At 35.0% G+C, this 22797-nt stretch overlaps 3 protein-coding genes and 2 pseudogenes across 3 annotated transcripts; 3 read left to right on the plus strand and 2 right to left on the minus strand.

Annotated features, from left to right (window-relative positions):
* Positions 1–6566: 6566 nt before the first annotated feature.
* On the plus strand, positions 6567–7436 carry LOC120200922 (NDR1/HIN1-like protein 13). The gene has a single exon (XM_039201648.1). The coding sequence runs from the start codon at positions 6582–6584 to the stop codon at positions 7395–7397; it is 816 nt and encodes a 271-aa protein (XP_039057579.1). The 5' UTR covers positions 6567–6581; the 3' UTR covers positions 7398–7436.
* A 909-nt stretch (positions 7437–8345) lies between these two features.
* On the plus strand, positions 8346–10882 carry LOC120192607 (translation machinery-associated protein 22-like). The gene is made up of 7 exons (XM_039195387.1): positions 8346–8566; positions 8950–9045; positions 9180–9244; positions 9733–9814; positions 9905–9972; positions 10068–10151; positions 10570–10882. Exons 1-7 carry the CDS (start codon positions 8419–8421, stop codon positions 10624–10626), a joined length of 600 nt encoding a protein of 199 aa, XP_039051318.1. The 5' UTR covers positions 8346–8418; the 3' UTR covers positions 10627–10882.
* Positions 10883–13020: 2138 nt separating this feature from the next.
* Positions 13021–14919, plus strand: LOC120200943 (cytokinin riboside 5'-monophosphate phosphoribohydrolase LOG8-like). The gene is made up of 7 exons (XM_039201655.1): positions 13021–13236; positions 13656–13753; positions 13850–13880; positions 14030–14129; positions 14207–14277; positions 14364–14507; positions 14661–14919. Exons 1-7 carry the CDS (start codon positions 13123–13125, stop codon positions 14751–14753), a joined length of 651 nt encoding a protein of 216 aa, XP_039057586.1. The 5' UTR covers positions 13021–13122; the 3' UTR covers positions 14754–14919.
* A 1224-nt stretch (positions 14920–16143) lies between these two features.
* LOC120200954 lies at positions 16144–16542 on the minus strand (annotated as a pseudogene).
* Positions 16543–17204: 662 nt separating this feature from the next.
* LOC120200933 lies at positions 17205–21134 on the minus strand (annotated as a pseudogene).
* Positions 21135–22797: the final 1663 nt, after the last annotated feature.

Here is a 22797-nt window from a genome sequence, read left to right on the forward strand (position 1 = left end):
TTTTACGTGCGTGTCATATTATTTTTTTAATATTTAAAATAGAGAAATGAGTGACTTGATCATGCTTTTAAGGGTAAATTACACGTCTAGTACCTAAACTAACAATTTAATTCTGTTTAATATTTAAATTTTCAATTTTTTAGTTTTTATTTTATTTTAGTATCCGTTGTTAAAAATTTAACGCGTTTAATACTTACACATCAGTTTTGACCCATTTTAGTACATAAACTTTCAATTTTTTTAAAAAACTTAACGGATACTAAAATGAAACAAAACTAAACGTTAATTATATTTTTGAAAAAATTAAAAAAATTAAGTACTACAATGATCTAAAATTAATAAATTAAGTACTAAATACGTAGTTTACCCTTGTTCTAATGTTGGTGGGATTGGCTCAATAATACAAATTGAATTGATCACTCATCTTTCATAGCACTATCATCATGTGTTTTACTTTGAAACGGAAGTGAGTCCATAATTCCCACAGTAATCAAATAGTTGTAAGTACTGATTAGTTTATGTCATCTTAACAATGAATTGTCCGTCTAGCTCAGTTGGTAGAGCGCAAGATTTTTAACCTTGTAGTCGTGGGATCGAGTCTCACAGAGGGCAATTCATAATGTAGGTCTTCCACGGAAGTTACTCTCAACCTGACGTTGGGGGCAGCCTACTACCCTACCTCCCCCTTATCCCATTACATAAGGGAATAGGGTCAGCATATACAATTTTATTTTCAAACCTAATTATTTATGCCAACTATTAATTTATTTAAGTAACGTTTTTGTAATTTTATGAGCCACAACAATAATATCGGCTTCAAATTAGAATATATATAAATAAAAAGGATAAATTACACGTTTAGTACCTAAACTTTTAATTTTTTCAAAACCATACATAAAATTTAGTTTTTGTTTCATTTTAGTATCATTGTTCAAAATTTAACATTAAGTTTTGAAAAAAATTAAGAGTTTAGGTACTAAAACAGAGAAAAAACTGATAGTTTAAGTACAAAACGCGTTAAGTTTTTAAGGTGGGTACTAAAAATGAAACAAAATTAAATATTAGACATGAATTTGAAAAAAATAGAAAAAAATATCAAAACTAAATAGTTTAAATATTAAATTTGTAGTTTACCTATAAAAAATTATATAATTCTTTTTTATTTTAAATTATAGGATAAATTACGTGTACGGTCTGTATCTACTCATATGGCATCACACAACAATGTAGGATGGATGACACTGTAGCTGCTGGTTGAAATTTGGTAGGAAAAAGGGAATGCAGAAATTGAATGGAAACTTGGAAGATGAGTTATCATCTTAAAACATGATCCTACATAGACATGATTATCATGGTTACCTATTTTTCAACTACCAAAAATCAAATATTTTTAGGGGCATTTAAGTTACAATTTTATTTTTTTCTGATAGATTTTGGTTTTTATAATGATTATTTTGAGGGTATTTACTGAGGTATGAAGTGTTCATTATAAAATTCGAACAACGGAAAATATTCTTTTAAAACTAGTCTCATCGAATGATTATTGGAAAAGATAAAAGCATTAGAACGTTAAAAATTTAAATGCATTTTTTTATCGATTTTGAGTGTATTTATTTGAAAACCAATTAAATGAGAAGAAATATGAGTAAAATAAGTGTTTTGGTAATGGTCTTACTACGAATGATAATGGATGACAAGTGACGATTGCCAACGATGACAACAAGAGTTGATGATCTTTTTGTAGAAAAATGAGGAAAAACGATAATATCTAGGGATGAGTATGGGTCAGATTTTCGTTCTACTCGACCCAACCTAAAAATATTAAATCATCCACTCGACTTGAACCCAACCTGAAAAACATACCCCTTCCATCCGACTAAAACCCAACCCGACTTGAAATAATATATTTATCAAAAATATTATTTTTATTTAATAAAAATAAGAATTTCATTGAAAGAAAATAATATATAGAGAGAAATTATTACAATTTTCTCTAAATATGTAAGGTAAAATTATAATTTTTTTGGTCAGGTAGGATCGGGTATTTTCACGCTGAACCTGACTTAACCTAAACATAACTTAAAAAAAACCCGACTTGAACCCATTTTTTTAATAAAAATCTGACCCAATGAGGTCAGAACCCGTCGGGTTCGGGTCCCATGCCTATCCCTAATAATGTCATTATATTGTTAATGTTCAGTGCTTAAATTAAAGTATTTTAAAATTTAATGAAAAAATTAATACATAACCTAAAGTTTACTGACTAACCTTGTGATTTTGCCTAAAGTGAATTTTAGTATTTGATATCTATATTTTTAAGGGTAAAGTACATAAATGGTCCCATGACTATATAATATTATTTTATTAAGTTAAAAAATGGTCCCTCAACAATTCATTATGTTCCAAACTAGTCCCTTTTCATTAAAAATTAGCAATCATCTAAGTTGGATGTTAACATGCTGACTGAGATATGATAGTCGTTTGAGATTATGAGATAAAATTTTATCATATCTCAGTCAGTAGGTTGATGTATAGCTCAGATAATCGTCAAATTTTTAGCGAAAAGAACGAGTTTAGAACATAATGATTAGTTGGATGACCCTTTTGTAACTTTCAAGGGACTCAACAAAGCAACATCCTATAGTCAAATGACCATTTTATAACTTGTAATAGCTAAAGGACTTAATAAAGAATACCATATAGTCAAGAGACAATTTATGTACTTTACCCTATTTATAATCTGAATAATTATGTGCTACTAATTATTCTTGTTAAAATGCTAATAAGTGAAAGAGTTTTTTAAGAGAAAAATCTATCTCGACATTTTAATAGTAGTAAACAATATTAACTAGTTGAATTAAATAACACTATTATAAAAATAAATATTAAAATTTTTAAATTAAAGTATAAAGGTTGGATGACTCCCGTTAGTCAACCCCTTTTTCTTCTCCAGGAGAATTAAGTGCCACGCAAGTAAAAATCTTTCTATATTTTAAATTATTTTAAATTAAAGTATAAAAGTTGGATAATATCATAAAACTAGGTTATTTCATTAAATAACCTGGAGAAGAAGAAGAAGAAAAAATAACGTGGGGAAGAAGAGGAGTTGGTTGATGGATTTGAGTGTGGAAGTGAAGTCTCGTTTGAGTAGTATTTGGAGAAGTGGAATTTTAAGAGGAAGAGGAGGAGGAAGAAGAAATAACTTGGAGAAGAAGATGTGACATCCCAAACTACGAGTTAGTGACTAAATTATAAAATTTCAGAATTTGGTGATTTAAAGTGAAAAAGTTGAATAGTTCAATGATTTATTTTAAAGTATTTCCTGAAGGATTGTTAGTAATTATTAAAAGAATCAAAGGGCAAATGAGTCATTAAACAAGGAAATAATTAAATTATTATTATTGGGGTATTATAATACCACGTAGAGAATGTGTAGGAAACAAATGTTTCCAGATTACTCTTCTTTCTTCTTTCTTCATCTTCTTCTTCTCTCATACGTGAAAGCTCAAAGGCAAAGGTAAATTTCCTTGTTAGCTGATTATTTGTTAATTTAAAGTAAGGGTTTTGATCATTAGGTGATACTTAAGCTTAAGGAAAGTTTAAGTTGTCTTAAAATCAAAAGATGAAGAAGTTATGAAAGATTAAAGAAAATGAGTTTCAAAGTGAATTTTTGAAAAAGAGTTAATAAATGAACTTTGAGATGGAATTTGACTTGTCATAGGTGTGAATAAGAAGTTATAAGAGTTAGAATTAAGTTTAGATAACATGGAAAATTTGGTTTGATTCTTAGTTTTAAGAATCATGATGAGATATGGAAGATAAAGATAGCTTATATGGATATAAGTTGGTTTAACTAATAGTAGTTGAGTTTAATGGTATGAAAGGAGTTTTGTATGAGGAAATTTAATGAAAAGTTGTGGAATTTTCGGGTGAAACCAGTTTATTATTGATAGGTGCATCGATACACTATGAATGGGTACTGATGCACTAAGACAAATTTTAAAGGTGTATCGATACATTAAGGGGTGCATCGATGCATGGGAATTTTGAACCTAAATTGTGTACCGATACATCCATAGTGTATCGGTACACTCCTAAAGGAAAAGTTGAAGTTTGGTGTATTAAATTAGCCAAAGTTATTATTATCAATTTATAAGGTTTAGGCTTCTCATAATCGTCTCAAAAATTATGTTTATGTAGATATTGAGCATAAACAAGTTCTGGAACAATCAAAGAATTAGGGTCGAATCAATGCAAGGCTAAGATGAGTGCAATTTAATTTCTACTTATGTTATTGATCAAACATTGACTTGCGATGAGCCAGTGACAGAGTTACTATGGTAAGAAGTGACTCTTGAAATGTTATTTGATTTGTGAATGATGTGATGCTTATGTGAGCATGAGTATATGAAAATTGGTATATGTGTCATATGTTATTATATGTGACATGATTTACATAATTACATGTATATGAGATATGTGATATTGATATAAGTAATTATAGGAATATGTAATATAAGTGATGTGATATGTCAGAAATATTATTTTATGTGACCATGATCGATGTGAACATATGAAAGTAAAATATGAGTGATTATGTAAACTGTGAGATAAGTTATATGGCATTGATATACAAACTATATGAAAGTATGAACATGAGTACATATATATGTTTATATGAATACAATAAGTATTATATGAAATGTGACCATGTGATATGAATATGATATGTGAACATAAGTGACTAATTGACATGAGCTATGTGACTATATGAAAGCTAGAACATGTGACATGACATACATGATAAGAGGATATGATACTCTGTAAGAGTATTACATGATATGAAATAATGAGTTATGAGTTATATGCATTTGAGATATATGTTTACACATACATGTGGTATGTAACAGAAAATATGAAATATGTGATCAAAAGAGCAATGATATGAATCATAATGATAGTGCCCATGTTATGTGATATGAGAGCTATAGATATAGTTGGCATGCCAAGAGTCGAAGGTTACCTATGTTCTTCGGGACATATGGACAAGATTACCTATGTCTTTCGGGACATATGGACATTATTATCTATGTCTTTTGGGACATATGGACAGTATTACCTATGTTCTTCGGGACATATGGACAATTTACCTATGTTCTTCGGGACATATGGACAGTTTACCTATGTTCTTCGGGACATATGGACAGATTATTATACGAGCTGTGTGCACAGCATATGTGTGCACAACCTCAGTGTACTCACATACCTTAAGTTCTCAGTAATGCACATGGACTAATAAAGAGATAATAACAACTACAATATATGTTATGTATATGCTTTTGGTAATATGAAATGTTTCACAAGAATTATATGATGTTATATGTGTTATACGATACACAGAAAATATAAGTATAAGATCATATGATAAATGGGCTTATAACATGTATTAAAAGTGTTGTTATTGTTATATGTTATTACTATTTACAATGAAGTACATGTGACATGATTTGATTATATGTTCATATTTATAGGAACTGCATTATTATTACGTTTTATATGCCTCATTAAGTCAACGACTTAGCGTGTAATTGTTTCACACGTAGGTTTCGAGAAGAGGAAGATTGATAAAAGTTATTCAAGACAGGTCAGTTTCTCCTTTTCAAAGATCAGATCAGAAAAAAAGTAAATAGATTGTATTTTGTAATATTGATTGAGGTCGGCATGTAAATAAAGATTTGAATCCGATATGTTTTAATCAGTTTTGTAAAATCATATGGTCGAGTTTTGTAATGTTTTAAATGTATATATGTAAATGGTAACTTTATACTAATGAAAGTTTAAGTTTTTATGAATTTTATATGTATTTTGCTGAAGTTACTGTAGCAGTGCATCAATACACAATTTATATTCGATGTTTTTGTGCATCGGTACACTGTAGCATTGTTCATACAATATAGTACTATTCATACCATATAGTATTGTTCATGAAAACGTTTGTTTTTCAAAATTGTTATAATGAAACATAATTCCACAAATATATGATCGTATTTTCTTAATATAAGTTCAAATGATTGATTATTTTGTAAGAAAATTGTTTTAAAAAGTCAATGTGACATCTTGGATTCGTATCCGGGTCGGGTACGTGTTAGGGGTGTTACAGAAGAAGGGGAGTGGATTAACAGGAGTTAATTGTCATGTCAGTAAAAACTAACGGGTGGTAATGACAAAAACATAACTGAAAACGAACTAAAAGTTCGATGTTTGTATTGCAAGTTTCAAAAGTTGGGTGACTAAAATGTAAGTTCCCTAAAATTTGGGGATTATTTATATACTTTACCCTATTTTAAATTAAGCATAGAAGAGGGACCAAGAGCAATTTTTACCAACTTTTTACACAGAATAATATTAAAATTATTCGAATATGGTGAGGTGGTAGCATCCAAAGGTGGAACGTCCACTCGTTTCACTTCAAAGTTCAATTCTTCCCTCAAATTCACTCAAACTGTTTACAAAATCTCAGCTTTCTCCATTTTCTTCCCCATTAAAACATTCCAATACTTTGTTTTTTCATTACTTCAACAATGGCAGACAAAGTATTCCCTTCCTCCAAGCTCACTGCCAATGGCAGCACTGGCGGAGCAGCTGCTGCCACAACAACCAGAGCCAACGGCGGAGCCACCAAATCCGACCTCATTAACCCCACGGCTCGCCTTCCGTACCGTCCACAACCTCATAACAGGCGGCGCCAGTACCGTCCACGCCGGAACTATTGTTGCTGCTGCTGTTTTTGGATCATCCTCGTAATCCTCGTGCTCACCCTTTTAGTAGCCATCACCGGCACTGTCCTTTATGTCTTTTACCGTCCTCATCGCCCTTCATTCACCCTCGATTCCCTCCGTATCCACCGCCTGAAACTCAAGACCGCCGCCGACGGCTCCTCCTCCCATCTTTCAACCCTTTTCAACTTGACCCTTTCTTCCAAGAACCCAAACTCCCATCTATCTTTCTCATATGACCCTTTTGTTGTTTCGTGCGTGACAAGCAACAATGATGTTTCGATAGGGAACGGAATGTTGCCGGCCTTCGTCAGTAACAACAAAGACGAGTCGACTTTCAGAGGGGTTGTCGTGGCGGCGTTAATGGATTTGGATGCGGAGGCTGTGAATGACTTGAGGCCAGAACTGAAGAAGGGCAATGCGGTGTTGCTCAAAGTGGACATGGATACTAAAGTGACGGCTAAAATGTTTGGCTTGAAGAGCAAGAAAGTGGGGATTAGGGTTACGTGTGATGGAATTAAAGGGTCTGTTCCGAAAGGTAAGTCGCCGGCGGTGGCGAATGTCGCCGGATCCAAGTGTAAGGTTGATCTCGGGATTAAGATCTGGAAATGGACATTTTGAGTACATTCATCGACAAATTTCTTTAAAATTTTCTTCAATGCTTTTGTTTTCATTGCTTTTGGTGTTTGTAAAAGAGATGACCCACCAACAATGTCTGTTGAGTCCAAAGGTGAGTCCAACAATATTGTATAAATAATGTTTTGAGTTTATTTTATTTAATATTCGATTTAACTCGATTCTAAATAAAATAATCGTATTGAATATCTCGAATTAAAAAGAAACAAAGAGTAAAAAGCAAATCAAAACAAATAATTCACATAATAACAGGTAAAAAATTTAAATGAATGATGAAAAGGAAGTTGACACGTATCAATAATCTAATGACCACTATAATCTATAAATAGAGGATAGATTTATCCTTATAAAAAGAGAAAAAATATGATCAGAAAAGAGGGCCTAAACTAGTTCGAATAATCGGCAAAATTGGCCCATTAGACCCAGTGGGATAATTATTTAGCTCAATAGGATATTTTGAATTTTATTATGAGATAGACGGTATCTATTACAATGACTTGAAATTCGTCACGTGAGCATGACGAGTTTGAATAAAATGTATTTTTTTATTAGAAACTTGTCACCCCGACGTGAGAAATTCTAATAAAAAATTATATTTTTTTGAATTCATCACTTTAACGTAACGAGTTTGAATAAAAAAAATTATTTAAACGGACTCATCATGTGAATGTGACGAGTTTCCCTTGTACTGTAACATTTGTCGTTGATCCTAAAATAAAATCTGACTTGACCTAATGGGCTAGTTTTTTTCCTCTTGGTTTATTGGGCCAATTTCGTCTGAAAAATCAAGCCATAACTCGATCCAGAATCACTCATTTCCTAGCCCGAGTTAGCCCAATTAGGCCTGTTTCCTAACAAGAAAGAGAGAATCGGATTCTTCTCTACAATTTCGTTTCACATCATTGCATCATTGCGGTTGCATCGCACCGTCACCGGCAAACACGAAACGTATTTATGCATTTTTTATTTATGAAATCTGGGTTTTGATTCTTAACATCTATTAAATATGGCAGATAAACCTCAACCGGTGAAAGTATTATACTGTCCCCTTTGCTCTCTTCCAGCAGAGTACTGTGAATTCGGTCCCGATTTCGAAAAGTGTAAGCCTTGGTTGATCAAGAACGCTCCTGAGCTTTACCCACATCTCCTTAAAGGTTTTTTTAACCCTTTTTTCTATATAAAATTGTTAATTAGTGTTCATGTTTTTTAAATTCCATGCCCCTCTGTTTGTTTACCGATGAAAAAAGATATGAACAAGACGATCTTTTTGTGTGGGATTTTTGGGTTTTTGAATTTTTGAATTTGGTCTCTTTGGAGATAGTTTTCTGACATGAATTGATGAAATGATCAGAAGTTTCTTTGATTTTTGCTATTTTATATACGTATATATGTGTGTATGTATGTATATGATTGTGTGTGCATTATATTCTCTTAACATCAATTGTATAACACCGATTTTAACACCCCCTTTTACTTAGTTTTGTTTTCTAAGGTGAAATTCTTATAGTTATTTAATGATTTCTATTTGGTGTTTCAGAGGCTAATGAAAAGGAGGCTGAGAAGGTTACTGAACAGCTCCAATCAGCTGGTATTTTCTCGTCTGCCGATGGGGCGGCCTCTTCAGCTCAACCAGGTTTAAATGACCTTCATTCATATGGAGAATATTTTATCACAAATAATGTCTTTAACAAAACAAAATTATTCATTCCCCCCTCTCCCCCTTGAAGAAGCAGTTTTATTCTCTGATCCAATGTTTTCGATTTTCAGGGAATGCATTGTCGTCTAAGCAAGAAGACCTAAAACGTCTTCCCGGTGGAAAAATAAAGAAGAAAGTATGGCTCATTTATTTTTTTTCTTCTTCTTTGGTGTTATGTGCACATGGCATTGTCAACCAAGTCATTGCCGTAGTGGAACGTCTTGGTTGACACTAGGTCCGGGATTTATACAACCCTTCCCTCTCCTTACAATTGCCTATATATATACACATGAAACATTTAAGGGGTGTTTTGAAGTTTTTGATTCCCAATCCCAATGTTTAAATAACCATTTTCTGAATTAGCTTAAGTGATCTGCAAGGACCAGGGTTGAGTGTTCCGATATTTCATGGAACCGGTTTTCCTGATCTCTGCTTTTCTTTATGATGTTGCTTTCATGTTCTAAATCATGTTAAAAATATTTTCGTAACTCTTATTCGAAGTCGTTGCTTGTGGACATTTACATAGGATATTGTTTATTAGGATGTGATCACGTGAGAATAACATATTCAAATCATCCTAATTGTTCCTTTTTTTTTTTTGGGGGGGGGGGTGTCATATAAAAGGAGAAACAAGAAGTTGTCATTGAAAAGGTTGTACGTAACAGGCGCAAATGTATAACCATTGTGAAAGGATTGGATCTATTTGGTGAGTTTCATTTTCACATTTTATCCTTTCCATCTATTTATTAGTTTCTTTTTTGTCAAAACGAGTTAATTTCAATGAGTTGGTTTTCAGGAATTAAGCTTAGTGATGCTTCGAAGAAGCTCGGGAAGAAATTTGCCACCGGAGCGTCAGTTGTTAAGGTGTATAAAAGTCATCATCCTCACTTTTAGTTTAGCATTCCATTATATTAGTTCCTCTGTTTCTTACAAACTTTTTGATGTTTGGTTTCCTTTAGGGACCGACCGAGAAGGAGCAAATCGATGTTCAAGGGGACATATCATATGATATTGTGGAATATATTACAGAGACCTGGCCTGCTGTAACATCTTCGATCATCTTATCTTCATTTCAAACTAGGAAAAATGCTTAATATGAGAAACATGGAACCATGCTCTTTTATTTTCTCCGTTTTTAGCAATTAAAAATGACTTTTCCTCCAATTTCTCTCATTGAAATAAATTTCAACCGAAAATATCCAAATTCCGAGTTAGGTTTTCTTTATTGCCTTGAAAGTGGGAGTATGTTGTTAATTGCTAATGCTAAAAGCTTTGATGAAATTTGATTATATTTGTTTCTGTGTTTTCCATGTTCTCAACCATTTGTTCACATAACGTTTAACGCATGCCTCCTTGCTAGAGAAGACGACATTACCGTTCTTTGGAATATTCACCGATATGTTTTTATGTTTGCTCCTCCCTCTCTGAACTTAATCTTGTATATTTGATGTTCCCTTTCAGGTGCCTGAAACTGCCATCTTCTTCATCGAGGACGGAAAAAAGGTCCCAGCCGCTTGATGCTAGAGAGCTTGGAGCCGGAACTCGGGACTGGGATTTCAAAAAGCACATCAACGAGCCAGTTCCACTTCGACTCGACATCACCATCTATCCATCCATCCATTGTTGGATAGTTTTCATGTGAATGATTGGTATTACAGAAAGAAAAGAGTAGATAGATAGAGAAATATCATAGCACTCGATGGATACTATGACAAGTGTTTTCTGGTGTATAAGACATATATGAGCTTTTATGGTGAATATGAATTGGTTTTTTCTGCCTTTTCAATGCTTTTTTCATTGTTGGATAATTATTTTATAACGTTAGATAAATTCAATGATCATTTTGTAATTTTTGAAAATTCAGTGACCTAAACAATAATTTTAGTATAGTTTGGTGACCTGTGATGCATTTTACCCCTTTTTAATATAGGTTTTTTTCTCTCCAATGATGGAATACGGATAGCAATAATGCCATCTTGTGAAGCTTGAGAAAATGGGAGAGTTTTGAACGCCAAACATAGAGATTGATGTGTTCTCAGGCTTCCTATCGTTCGTCTCGATGGCTGATTTTATCTTTTCCTTGATACGGTCTTTGACGGTTTGCCGTCCGATCTCTTGCGACGGAAATAACCCGAGAAGCGGTGCGCATTTGCTTCGGAACTCTGGATCGTTAGATGACGAGATGATGCCAGCAATTGTGCTTGCAAGGTCCGGGGCATAACTGCAAATCTGAAGTTTTATGACTACAAGTTACGCGTGATCTATTTTTTTCACACAATTTAGACATGGATCATGCTATAAAACCATGAACGGAATAAAAAATAGGGAAAAAACTAGGAATAGCTAAAGCTTATAATGATGTGGTGTAGATGGGGTTTGGTATACGGTTGTAATCAAGTCGAGTTGAGCATGAGCAGGGAGAAGCTCAAGTTCAAGCTCGATTCTAAATTTACTGCTCAAAACTTGGCTCAAGTTCAACCAAATAATATTATCTAAGCTCAAACTCGCTCAAAATAAAATAAAGTATTAGTTCTCCGCTCAATTACGCTTGTTTATATAGTTTAGACACTGAAGTCAAGTTCGAGCTGCTTCAGCTCGATCTCGATCTCATTCCATATTCAATAGCTCGAGTTTGGCTCGAGAATGACCAAATCGAACTTAACCTTTTTTCATTTAATCCAAGAGAATCACATGCATGTAAAACCATTAGAACTTCAAAAGAGATGGATGCTTACCTTCACAGCATGAGCACTGAGAAGAAACCCTGTGTATTTCCCCTTGAAATCATCCAATGCAAGTTTCACCGCCTTCTTTATTAGATGCCGATCAGGTTGATATTTATATTTCCCTGGATATATTATGACCTTGGCAACACAAGTCAAGGAATATATGTAACACTCAACGTTTTGAGAAATAAGAATAAGCTGCAATATGAAATCGAACCAAAATTATACTTGGACTTGGCGTAGTTTTTTGAGTGTTAGGGAGCATGTTGTGGCTGTTGGGGGGCTGCTGGGTGGGGCTTTCTCCTCAGTTAGCCCAGTGAGAGAGGAGATAAGATCGAAGGCGCAGAAGGTTCATTGGGATAGGATGGTTTGACACCTGGGCCATATCCCTAGGAACTCAGTTATTGCGTGGATGGTTGTGCTTGATAGGCTTCCCACAAAAAGTAGGCTCCTTGATTTTGGGATGCAGGTGGATGGCCTTTGTGTTTTGTGTAAGAGGGATTTGGAAACTCGCGATCACTTGTTTTTTCATTGTGATTTTTCTAGGCTGATTTAGGATAATGTTTTGTAGCTGTGTCGGCTGAGTAGAAGGGTGATGAGTTGGAGGTTCGGAGCTTGCTTGGGCGAGTAGGGGCTTGAGGAGGAGATCCCTTGTGTCAGTGGTTCTAAAGTTGGCTTGGAATAACTCTGTTGCTTCGATTTGGCGTGAAAGGAATGATAGGTTGTTCAGAAGCTTAGAGCATTCTCCTGCTGAAGTTTTTGCTTGTATTAGGGAGGCTGTTGCCTTCAAGTTGAAGGGTAAGGTATGCAACAGAGTAGGGGTTATAAATGAACAGGGCTGTATAGGTTGGGGGCTGCAGTAGTGCTTCTGGTTGGTGTTTTTGTCTAATTAATTGTTTTGTTGCAATATAATGTTCATATTCATAAAAAAAAATATGCTAATTAAAATAAAAGGATTAAATCAAAAAAGATTAGTGTAGTGAAAGGACTAAAGCTATAATTTGACCATTAAAATATCATCACACGTTTTATTTCTAAAAAAAAATCTAAATATTTTTATTTAAGTTAACTGTTAAATTGTATTTTATGAGTTTGATCTCTCTAATAAGTTTTGCCATTTGTTTTATTCCATAATTTAATATATATGACTAAATTCTGAGCTTTCTTCTTCATTGTCAGGACATTTGTTATCTCTTCAAAGGGAAAGGCTATTGCTTTTTGTTTTCTTTAGCAAAAATTCAATGATTTAAGACTGTAATAAAAACAAAAACTGATACAAAGTTTGTTAATGGAAGAAGAGAAAGGCAGAAGCAAGTTCAGAAGGGTGTGTGTTTTCTGTGGAAGCAACTCTGGACATAGGAAAATCTTCAGCGAGGCTGCTCTTGAATTGGGAAATGAACTGGTTTGCTTTTTCTTCTTCAACAAAGTTTGTGTTGTTTGGTTTCAAAAGATGAACTTTTCAATGTTTTAGCTTATGTCTTTTATGTTTGAGAGCATTTGGCGTTAGTTTTTAGCGAGAAAGATGAGATTCTTACTGGTTTTTTTTATTCTATAACGATGGAGTTTGTACATTTGGTGTTTCATGTACTGAGTTGGGGTTGCTCTCTTTGCTGAGTTGACCATCAAAGGTTGTTCCTTTGATGCAAGTGACTTGCTTGTAAAAACGGGTCTTTCTCTGGCTTATTTGTGTTTTCTATTAATAATCTATTTTCGTCCCTTAGTATAAAATCATGTGTTCGTCCTTGCTTCTGTGCTGCAATTGTTTACCTTTTTTCTTCAACAATTTGTGGACTTTGCTTATAGATGTTGTTTTGATCATAGGTGAAGAGGAAGATAGACTTGGTATACGGTGGAGGAAGTGTTGGGTTGATGGGTTTGATATCCAAGACAGTATATGATGGAGGCTGTCATGTTCTTGGGTATGTAAGAAACTTGCATTAGATAAGCCTATGTTTAATGGTTTCCCCCCCCCCCTTTTTCTTCTGTCTGCAAAATGATCTGTTCTTTACATGCAGGATAATTCCGAAAGCTCTTATGCCTCTAGAGGTATCTGTTCATGTTTAATGTTTGGCGTTGCTCATTGGTGCAAGAATTTGCTGGAATATCTTTGATGTCGATTGTTCTTTTCCTTGATTTTAAGCATTTATCTCTAGGCTGAGATAGATTGACTGTTTATGCATCGAAAATGTCGACAGATATCAGGAGAAACATTTGGAGAAGTGAGAACAGTTTCAGACATGCACGAGCGCAAAGCCGCAATGGCCCGAGAAGCCGATGCCTTTGTTGCTCTTCCTGGTAAAAAGTTCCCCTGTCTTTGTGAATGAGTCTTGTTTAATGTAATTAGTTCAAACATTAGAAGTTTTGTGTTTTAGGTGGATATGGAACAATGGAAGAGTTGCTGGAGATGATAACGTGGTCCCAACTTGGAATACATAAGAAAACAGTAAGGAATCATTCTTCAAGATTGAAGCATTAAAGTCGTTAGCTTTATCTATTAGTACAACAACGTGTAAATCAATCTCGATGCAGGTTGGTTTGTTAAACGTCGATGGTTACTACAATAATTTGCTTGCATTATTCGACAATGGTGTTAAAGAGGGTTTCATCAAGCCAGGTGCTAGGCATATAATTGTCTCTGCTCCAACAGCCAAAGAACTTATGGAGAAGATGGAGGTATGAACTTCCCAAGAAACACTTAATGGTACTTGAATATGTAAATCGTGTTTTCCTCGTGTTATTACATGAACCAACCATACGAGGCATGTTCGTTACAGTTATCTGCTTAGGCCTTGGATTACACACCTAAATTTGCACTTAACTTTGCAGCAATACAAACCTTCCCACCAACATGTGGCTCCTCAAGAAAGCTGGCAGATGGAGCAACTTGGTGATCATCCCAATCAACGAAATGCGCAATGAAGCATTGTTGGTAGGTTTCTTCACAGACATGCACATTTATGGCCAACCAAGTTTCCATTAGACCTCATTCTATAGTCATATGAAGCTGTTTCTACTACTATTACTACAAATCAAAGACAAAAGTACTTTGTAATTTAAAAAGTTTATTGCAGAATCTGCTATAAGGTACTGTGAGACGGCCCCACCGTGCCTTCGCTGGGGCATCTTATGAGTTTAGCTGTAAAGTTCAAGGGATCTCAAGTCATTCCTTGGTATTTAAAGGCAAAATCTGGCTTTATAAGGTCATTCCTTCAAGGAGAGGGAGAGTAAAGTTAGAACTCAAACCGGTTTTACGTTTACTGATACAGGGTAAAGTTGCTTGTTGACAGCTGATTCATGCATCTTTTGACAATGTTTTACTACAAAAATGACTGACCATTGGACCGGCCACGGCCATGGGGTCACCTTTAGGTCTAATCTCTAGAGAGAGTTATATTCCTTGAGATTAGTGCCCAAGCAATCATTCCATCTCAGTTCCCACCTTTTATATTTCCCACTTTCTAATAGATTTAAGGTGATGTTTTTGGCATTGGTTCAATCCCTCAGTGGGGCTCAAAGTGGTACATTTTGGTTCTGCATAACGACAGTGATAAATTCTGCAGATTTTTCAATGATATTCCCTTTAGACCCGATTGCTTAAGGACATTAAATTCCTTATACTGTTGGTATTACCCTACACTACCTTTTATGGGGTATATGTTTTGCTGTCATCTGTCAATTCAAAAACAGGAAAATCGAACAGGCCAGCCCATCTCCATTGGTAGTAATGCCACTTCATGGCAGGGAGTGGCCCCTATGACTGGCTGGTGTTTGTTTTTCCTAATGGAACATTCACTTCACTGATGGTGGACCTAGGTTGTTTGATGCCCCATGGTCCATCATCTTCCCTCCATTTGCTTGCTCTTAAATGGCAACCCAAAAGCCATCAACTGTTTACCAGACATACCATGAGTGATTGCAGAGGCTTCCCATCACTATTCTTGTGCCTAATAAGGACTATGGGGTTGGGGGCATCCTATGAAAGGACTATGGGGACCCTCCTTTCATTTTGACACCCTTTTTTCAACTTAGAATCAGTTATTGCTTTCATATCCAGACAGTCTTTTTCATTATTGTCCTCTCATTTCTGAGTCTGTGAGTTGATTGTTTCACAAATATATTCCTTTCTTTAAAGAAAAAGGTTTTCTTGAGTTGAGAAAATGATGCTTTTTACCTACAAAAAAAATTACCCTTTCTTCTTAGTCTTCTTACTCTTACAAGAATTTAAGGAACGGAGTCGTCTTGATTTGAACTCGAGATTCGATATCAATTAAGACTTAAGTATCACAAGTCATTCATCATTACAAAACATAAAAGAAAAGGATTCGACAACTTGCAACAATCGTCACCAGCCATAAACAACTTGTGTGTACTTATCTTTAAGCCACCTGAAGCTCCTCCTAAAGGACCCTTTGACCTTACCTTCAACACTATACATCTTATAGCTAGCAACCCTTTTCTTCCTCTGAAACTCAGGGTCACCGAAGCTCCACGATTTCGAAGAAGACGAACCCGAACTGCTCTTCGCTTTCTTCAATGAAGTCCCTGGTGTTAGCAGCCATCCGGGACTGTGCAAAGGAAACGCTATAGGACCTTAGCTCATAGCAACCTGGCCTTGGTGGTGCCTCCTGGTAGGTCTCCAACTGCATCCTCCCATTGCCATATGACCTTGATCTGCTGTAATCTTCCATTGAAGTCTTTGGGAGGTTCAGAGGAGAATTCTTTAAGGAAAAGGTGTCCTGGTGGAGGGCGTTTGTTTTTGTAGTTGAGTTTAGGGAAGAAAGAAAAGTTAATAATGGTTTTAGTCCCTCTATTATGAAATTTCAATGTTTAATCTCCATATTCTAATTGATATAATTGAATTATTCTCCTTTTTTTATTATTAATAGTTCAAACTAATTACTTCAACAACAACAGACTAATGATCTTATGAATTTGGATATGTTAATAGTCTTATAAAAATAGCACTAAATTTTACCAAAACTGAAGTGAAATGCTTAAATCTTGAATTTCAACCTGCTATAGGGACTAAAACCATAATTAGACCACTATGGATGATAAAATTAGTTATAATAATTTATGTTGGTAGATAAAAATGGTTATTGACTTTGGAGACGTTGGAACTAATCGTAGATGGCGTGCTATATTTTTTTTTCAAATTTTATACTTTTATTTTAATTTTAAAAAAGCAATCTTTAATATTTCAATATTTCACTAATTTAATCATTTATGCCAAAATAATGAAGTCAAGAATCCAAGCTCTGATTATCACTATTGACAGATTACAAGATCTCAGCACATTAATTTTACTAAAAAGGTGCTAAAAAATATGTGCAAAGATCAACCTTAGCAAGGTCGCCAACAGCGCTGACGTGTAACTTTAACAACCAATCATGTTGTTGACGTGTCAAAATGTCGATATCGTTATGACACGATTGTCTGTTGAAGTATCATGGCAACACAGAGTTCGAGATTTTTTAAAAATTAAATTTGATTAGTTAAGCCCTTCGAGCCCCTTCATTGGATCTTTCTTTGCTATGATCACCTCTACATGACCAAAAATTTGAGCAGCTTTATGGCTTGATTTCTGAAAGCAGCTCTTCTCGCAAGTGCCATGTACGTGTTCCGGTATCGTATTCGCATAATCTGGAATCATTTCCGTTCCATCTTGTTCACAAGCAACGTTGGTCCAATCTCATCCGGTACTTAGTTCTGCAGCGCCATCTTATTCCGAGTTTGCAGACTTGGTCGCCAATTCCTAGTCATTCGATAAGAAATATAGCACTATGTTAGAAAACCAGCTTTCAAGAATCATATGTACTTTTTGTATCCATATGGAGATTGTGTAGCAAGTAACTCTTACTGTTCCTCTCAGTATGTGGCTACACGTCTAATTAATATGAGCGATATATAAGTCTCGAACCTGACTCGGTGGTGACAACCTCGAACTTGAGATGGCAGTGCAAAAAGCATCACTACTACTGAGTGCCTGGCTACCGCCACATGTGTAGAATCCTTGGCTATGATCACTGCTGCCCTGTCCTTGGTAATAACCACAACCGTTAGAACCACTATTGCTGTAACCAATGTCCCTTAATCGGTTAAGTTCTGGCACTATAACGGTGGCAAGATCTGGTCTGTCCCTCTTTCTCAGCTCTACACATTGCATTGCCAACCGAGCGAATGATAAAGCCTCTTCAAGTGGCCAATTTGGCACAGCCGGATCAAGTAAATCAGCTAAAGTTGCTTTCTCAATGGCCCTTCCAACGTGATGAGCAATACCCATCGCAGGCTTGGCTGTAATAATCTGGAGCAACACTATTCCTAGAGAATATATGTCTGATTTAGTCGTTAGCATGCCTGTTTGCTGATATTCAGGATCTATGTAGCAGAAGGTCCCTGCTGCTGAAGTCATGTGATATTGTGTTACACTGTCAGCTACAGAAGGGGGAACTAGCCGTGCTAGGCCAACATCACTAATTTTGCTCACAAAATTGCGGTCGAGGAGAATGTTAGCAGGCTTAAGGTCTCGGTGCACTAGTGGTTCTGGCTTTGATTGGTGAAGGAACAGAAGTGCTGTTGCAATTTCAGCCGCTATTTTAAATCGTCTCCTCCATGAAAGGGACGAGTATTTCCTTTCTAAATAGTCTATCCTCTAAGCTGCCATTGTGCATGTATTCGTATACCAAGCATCCATACTCAGGGCAGGCACCAAGTAGGAGGACCATGTGAGGGTGTCTAATGGTGCAAAGAACCTCAACCTCTTGCTGGAACTGTCTCTTCCCTTGAGCAGCATCTGGTCTCAGAATTTTGATGGCAACTGGAGTGTGATCAAGTTTGCCTTTATACACAGGTCCATAACCTCCTTCTCCAATCTTGTTTTCCGCTGCGAAATTTTCAGTAGCTTCTTCAATTTCTTCTATGGTATACTTTCTGTACCGGACATCGTTAGTTGCCAACGCATGCAAAGCCCGATTTTCTCATCGACTCTTGCTTAGCTTTATACTCGGCTGTTTTTTCTATATGCTTCCATCTCTGCTAGTTCTGTGCTGCCTCAGCTTTCTAGGGAAGCTCTGCATTTAGCCTTCTCCTTCTCTGCCATGGCAAGAGCTGCTTCTCCAGCTTGCCTGGCTTCCCCAAACCTGCGAGCCTCCTCCATCTTCCATTGATGAAGCTCATTGGCCTGCACTCAGAAAAAAAGTTGATTATGTTCTCAAAATGATGTTCTTGACATCCTTTAGACATTAGAGAAAAATTTGTAGCCTTAGGCTACATTTTCAGATTCTTGCAAGAAGAACAACCATTATGTACCTTTTATCTACAATGGCTTTATCATCCGCTAATTTTTACTTGGTTATCATTATTTCATCAAACCATCTTATACACCGATATGTATAGAAAATTTGAACTTTCAGACTCATGAACAAAGTCAAAGATTTGTTATATTTAAGACTTGGGATTTCATAATTTTCTTGGAAGATATTGTTGATTTAATTAATAGAAACCAAAAAGTAGAGAATATGATAGTCGATCACCGTTTTCTTGGCTATAAGAGCTTCTTTGCAAGCCGAGCTGTACATGTCCATGGTTTGTTTAAGTTCAAGCTTTAACCTTCTCATTTCATCTTCTATGTCTTGCTGCAATTCATGGTCATATCATATATGGTTAGCAGTTCTGTCATTAAGCCAGTAGTCCATGTACAAACACATTACAGAGGCTAAATATGAAGGATGATGCTTGCCGAATTTTGTTGAAATGGATCAGAATTGCTTCTTGAACCCACATCGAATTCTAGATCTTGGTCAGATATATTAACAGATCTGGGGGAAAGTTTTCCCGGAAATTCAATGTCATTATATAAAGAATCTTGTCTAGATGCTGAAGATCCTCGGGCTGCATCGATGTCCAATGACATATTTCCTGGAGATCTTCTGGGTCTGTCTCGTATAGGTACTCTTGAAGAATTATCGAACGAACGTCTCCGGATCCTGCACTTCCAGGTACTCCCTTCATATTATCCTCTGTTACAAGAAAAATACAATGTCAATTGTGCCATTACTAAAAAAAATACCAACAGTGTAAACTTTTTCTCCCTACCTGTATCCATCTCTTCACTTTGATCCAATGGAATCAGTGTGGCATTCCTAGAGGTACCTTTGGTGGGGCAACGGTATCGACACGAGTCGTTGCGCTGTTCGCACGTTAGATATCTTACCTTTGGAAATCACATACACGGAACAAAACTCTGGTGCAGCTTTGATCAAGGCAGTTGGGATGTCACATTTGAATTTCCTATAAGAAAAGTAACTGAGCTTTGAGTGTTAGAACATGATAAAAGAAACACCCTGAACTGAACTTTGATAGTTAGAACATATACAGAAAACCCAGAAATTCTAAAAATGAGTGAGATATTTTAACCTTGATATTGCATCCTGGTTGCTGCACCAAGGACCATGGTGTTAATCAGTTTCTACTAATGTAATCCAAAAGTGCTTTAGAGGTATCAGCATCCTCAAGGACAAATCCTTTATTGAATCTGAATTTCACAGAGAAATTAGATGATAATTAGCTTAAATGTGGTGAACAAGTTTCTTAAGGTCTGTGTCCTCGTACTATGCGTTTTATGTGAAATTATCTCCGAAATATGTATTTCAATCCTTAAACCAACCTTCTTTTCTGCTTTTTCTGCTTTTTGTTATGCTAAAAGTTTGAAGAACCGTGCAAAAAATAGCAGATATACATGTAGAGGGGCTAAATTAGTAAAAAACCATACAGTAGGGGACTTCCTATAGCATTAGACTAATTCTTAAACCATTGTTATTTGTTCTTGAGAAATGCTTGCTTACCCCTCTGCGAGCGCAGTAGCCTCGAAAAGGACGAAAAAGCTGGTTTACGTCGCTATCAGATTCGCAGTCACCTCTGCATGAAAATGACAGAAAATCAGAAACAAACATGGGGCGATTTTTTTTTTTGAATGCTTCATTGTCATTGACACTTTTCTTCGAACACTTAAGGAGCAATGAAGATGATATATATGAGACAACGAGAGAAAGTGTACGACGGTTTCTATTCCTAACGTGGATCAATACGATGAGCGGATTGGAGATGACGAGATTATCGATAGCCCAACGAACGGCGTGTGAGCTGTTCTTGTCTTTGTCGATGGCCACCGCAGTGGTGTTGAATGGTACATTGTCGTCCGATGAGAAGCGAGGAGCCATATATAAAAAAAACGACGTTGTCTCCGGTCGGGGCGCTTAACGGTGGTGTTTGCTATCAGAATCTTTTCTGGTTGATGACCGAATCAAGTTTCTGCAACCACCACCACCACAAGCACCGCCGTTGCGACCACCCGGGGCAATGCCCCTCTAGCGCCTGCGATGCTATTGTTAACAGAAATTAAATGGGAATGATCGAGGAAGGGAAAGAAAATATAGGCCTAGTTTAGGCTTGTTCACCTTGTAATTCACATGAAACTACAATAGATCCTCCATTTCCGCCATGGCTTGTTTTGGACAATTTGACCAGGTCCATGAGTGCAAAAACTCTAATTTGTAAGAGAAACATATAGAGATATAAGGCGGTGTTTGTTTTTGCAGGTAAAAGATTTGGTGTCTACGGATATATATCAAAAATTCATTCGTAGTTTGCAAGAAAAGACTTGGTTTAGCAGGAATATAAGATTACTGTGTTTGGTTAAAGGAATAAAAGATTATTGGAATGTATATTTGACCAAATTGTCCTTATTATATATTTGTATAATATTACAAGTTGTAAAATATTTATATTTTCTTCAAAAAATTAAATTCATAATATTATATAATTTTTTTACAAAATTAAAAATATAAAAAAAAGGTTTAATGAAAGGGTAAAATTTTATTTTAACCCCTGAACTTCATAAAAAATTTTAATTAGACTTTTTTTTGTAAATCTAAATAATTTAAGGATAAATTTGTAATTTAACCTTCGTAGAATTTTTATTATTCAATGACAGAATAATGATATTTTGAAAAAAAATAAAAATTTAAGGGCATTTTAGTCCAAAACGCCGGTAATGTTACAATACCTAAGGGAAGGGAGGTAATGACATTCCCGATAATATACCCCAAAAAATCCACTATTGGTAATAAAACATTACCGGGAATGACATTACCGGCCAAACCAAACGGGGGAATGTGGATTCCATTCCCGGGGAATCCCACATTCCCCATCCAAACGCCCCCATAGAGATAAAAGGCGGTGTTTGTTTTTGCAGGTAAAAGATACTGTGTCTACGGATTATATCTGCAGCAGAAGAGGTGAATCAAAAATTTGCAGTTTGCAAGAAGAATACTGTTTATTTTTTAACGTCTGTAGATTGCTAGAATGAACTGAAATATAAATAAACTGATTTTTTAAACTTAAAAGAGTTTTGCAATACTGAGATTTAAATAATTTTAGTTTTACAATATTGAAATTTAAATAATCCATACAACTACAATATAAATTATTTAAAATAAATCAATCCATATTTTAAAATAATCAATTCATACTAATGATTTAAAATAAATCAATCCATACAACTACAATAAATCAATCAATATTTAAAATAAATCAATTAATACAAATAAATTATTTAAAATAAATCAATTCATACTAATAAATTATTTAAAATCAATCCATATTTTAAATAAATCAATCTATACTAATATTTAAAAAATCATTCATACAACTGTAATATAATCAATACATATTTAAATAAATCAATTCATACTAATAAATTATTTAAAATAATCAATCTATATTTTAAATAATTCAATCTATACTAATAAATTATTTAAAATAAATCAATCCATATTTTAAAATAATCAATGTTTTTAAAATAAATTAATCCATACAATAAATTATTTAAAATAAATCAATCCATACTAATAAATTATTTAAAATAAATCAATCCATATTTTTAAAATAAATCAATCTATACTAA

This window comes from Hibiscus syriacus, unplaced genomic scaffold (genome assembly GCF_006381635.1).
Source record: "Hibiscus syriacus cultivar Baekdansim isolate YM2019G1 unplaced genomic scaffold, ASM638163v2 tig00000340_pilon, whole genome shotgun sequence".
NCBI lineage: Eukaryota > Viridiplantae > Streptophyta > Magnoliopsida > Malvales > Malvaceae > Hibiscus > Hibiscus syriacus.

What these genes read in the sequence shown, in the direction of transcription:
- LOC120192607 (XM_039195387.1), top strand. Translation starts at nt 8,419, where the DNA reads ATGGCAGATAAACCTCAACCGGTGAAAGTATTATACTGTCCCCTTTGC. An exon ending in GAAAGGATTGGATCTATTTG is followed by an intron (nt 9,815 to 9,904) that starts GTGAGTTTCATT and finishes GTTGGTTTTCAG; the next exon opens with GAATTAAGCTTAGTGATGCT. An exon ending in TTACAGAGACCTGGCCTGCT is followed by an intron (nt 10,152 to 10,569) that starts GTAACATCTTCG and finishes GTTCCCTTTCAG; the next exon opens with GTGCCTGAAACTGCCATCTT.
- LOC120200922 (XM_039201648.1), top strand. Translation starts at nt 6,582, where the DNA reads ATGGCAGACAAAGTATTCCCTTCCTCCAAGCTCACTGCCAATGGCAGC.
- LOC120200943 (XM_039201655.1), top strand. Translation starts at nt 13,123, where the DNA reads ATGGAAGAAGAGAAAGGCAGAAGCAAGTTCAGAAGGGTGTGTGTTTTC. An exon ending in TGCCTTTGTTGCTCTTCCTG is followed by an intron (nt 14,130 to 14,206) that starts GTAAAAAGTTCC and finishes TTTGTGTTTTAG; the next exon opens with GTGGATATGGAACAATGGAA. An exon ending in AACTTATGGAGAAGATGGAG is followed by an intron (nt 14,508 to 14,660) that starts GTATGAACTTCC and finishes TTAACTTTGCAG; the next exon opens with CAATACAAACCTTCCCACCA.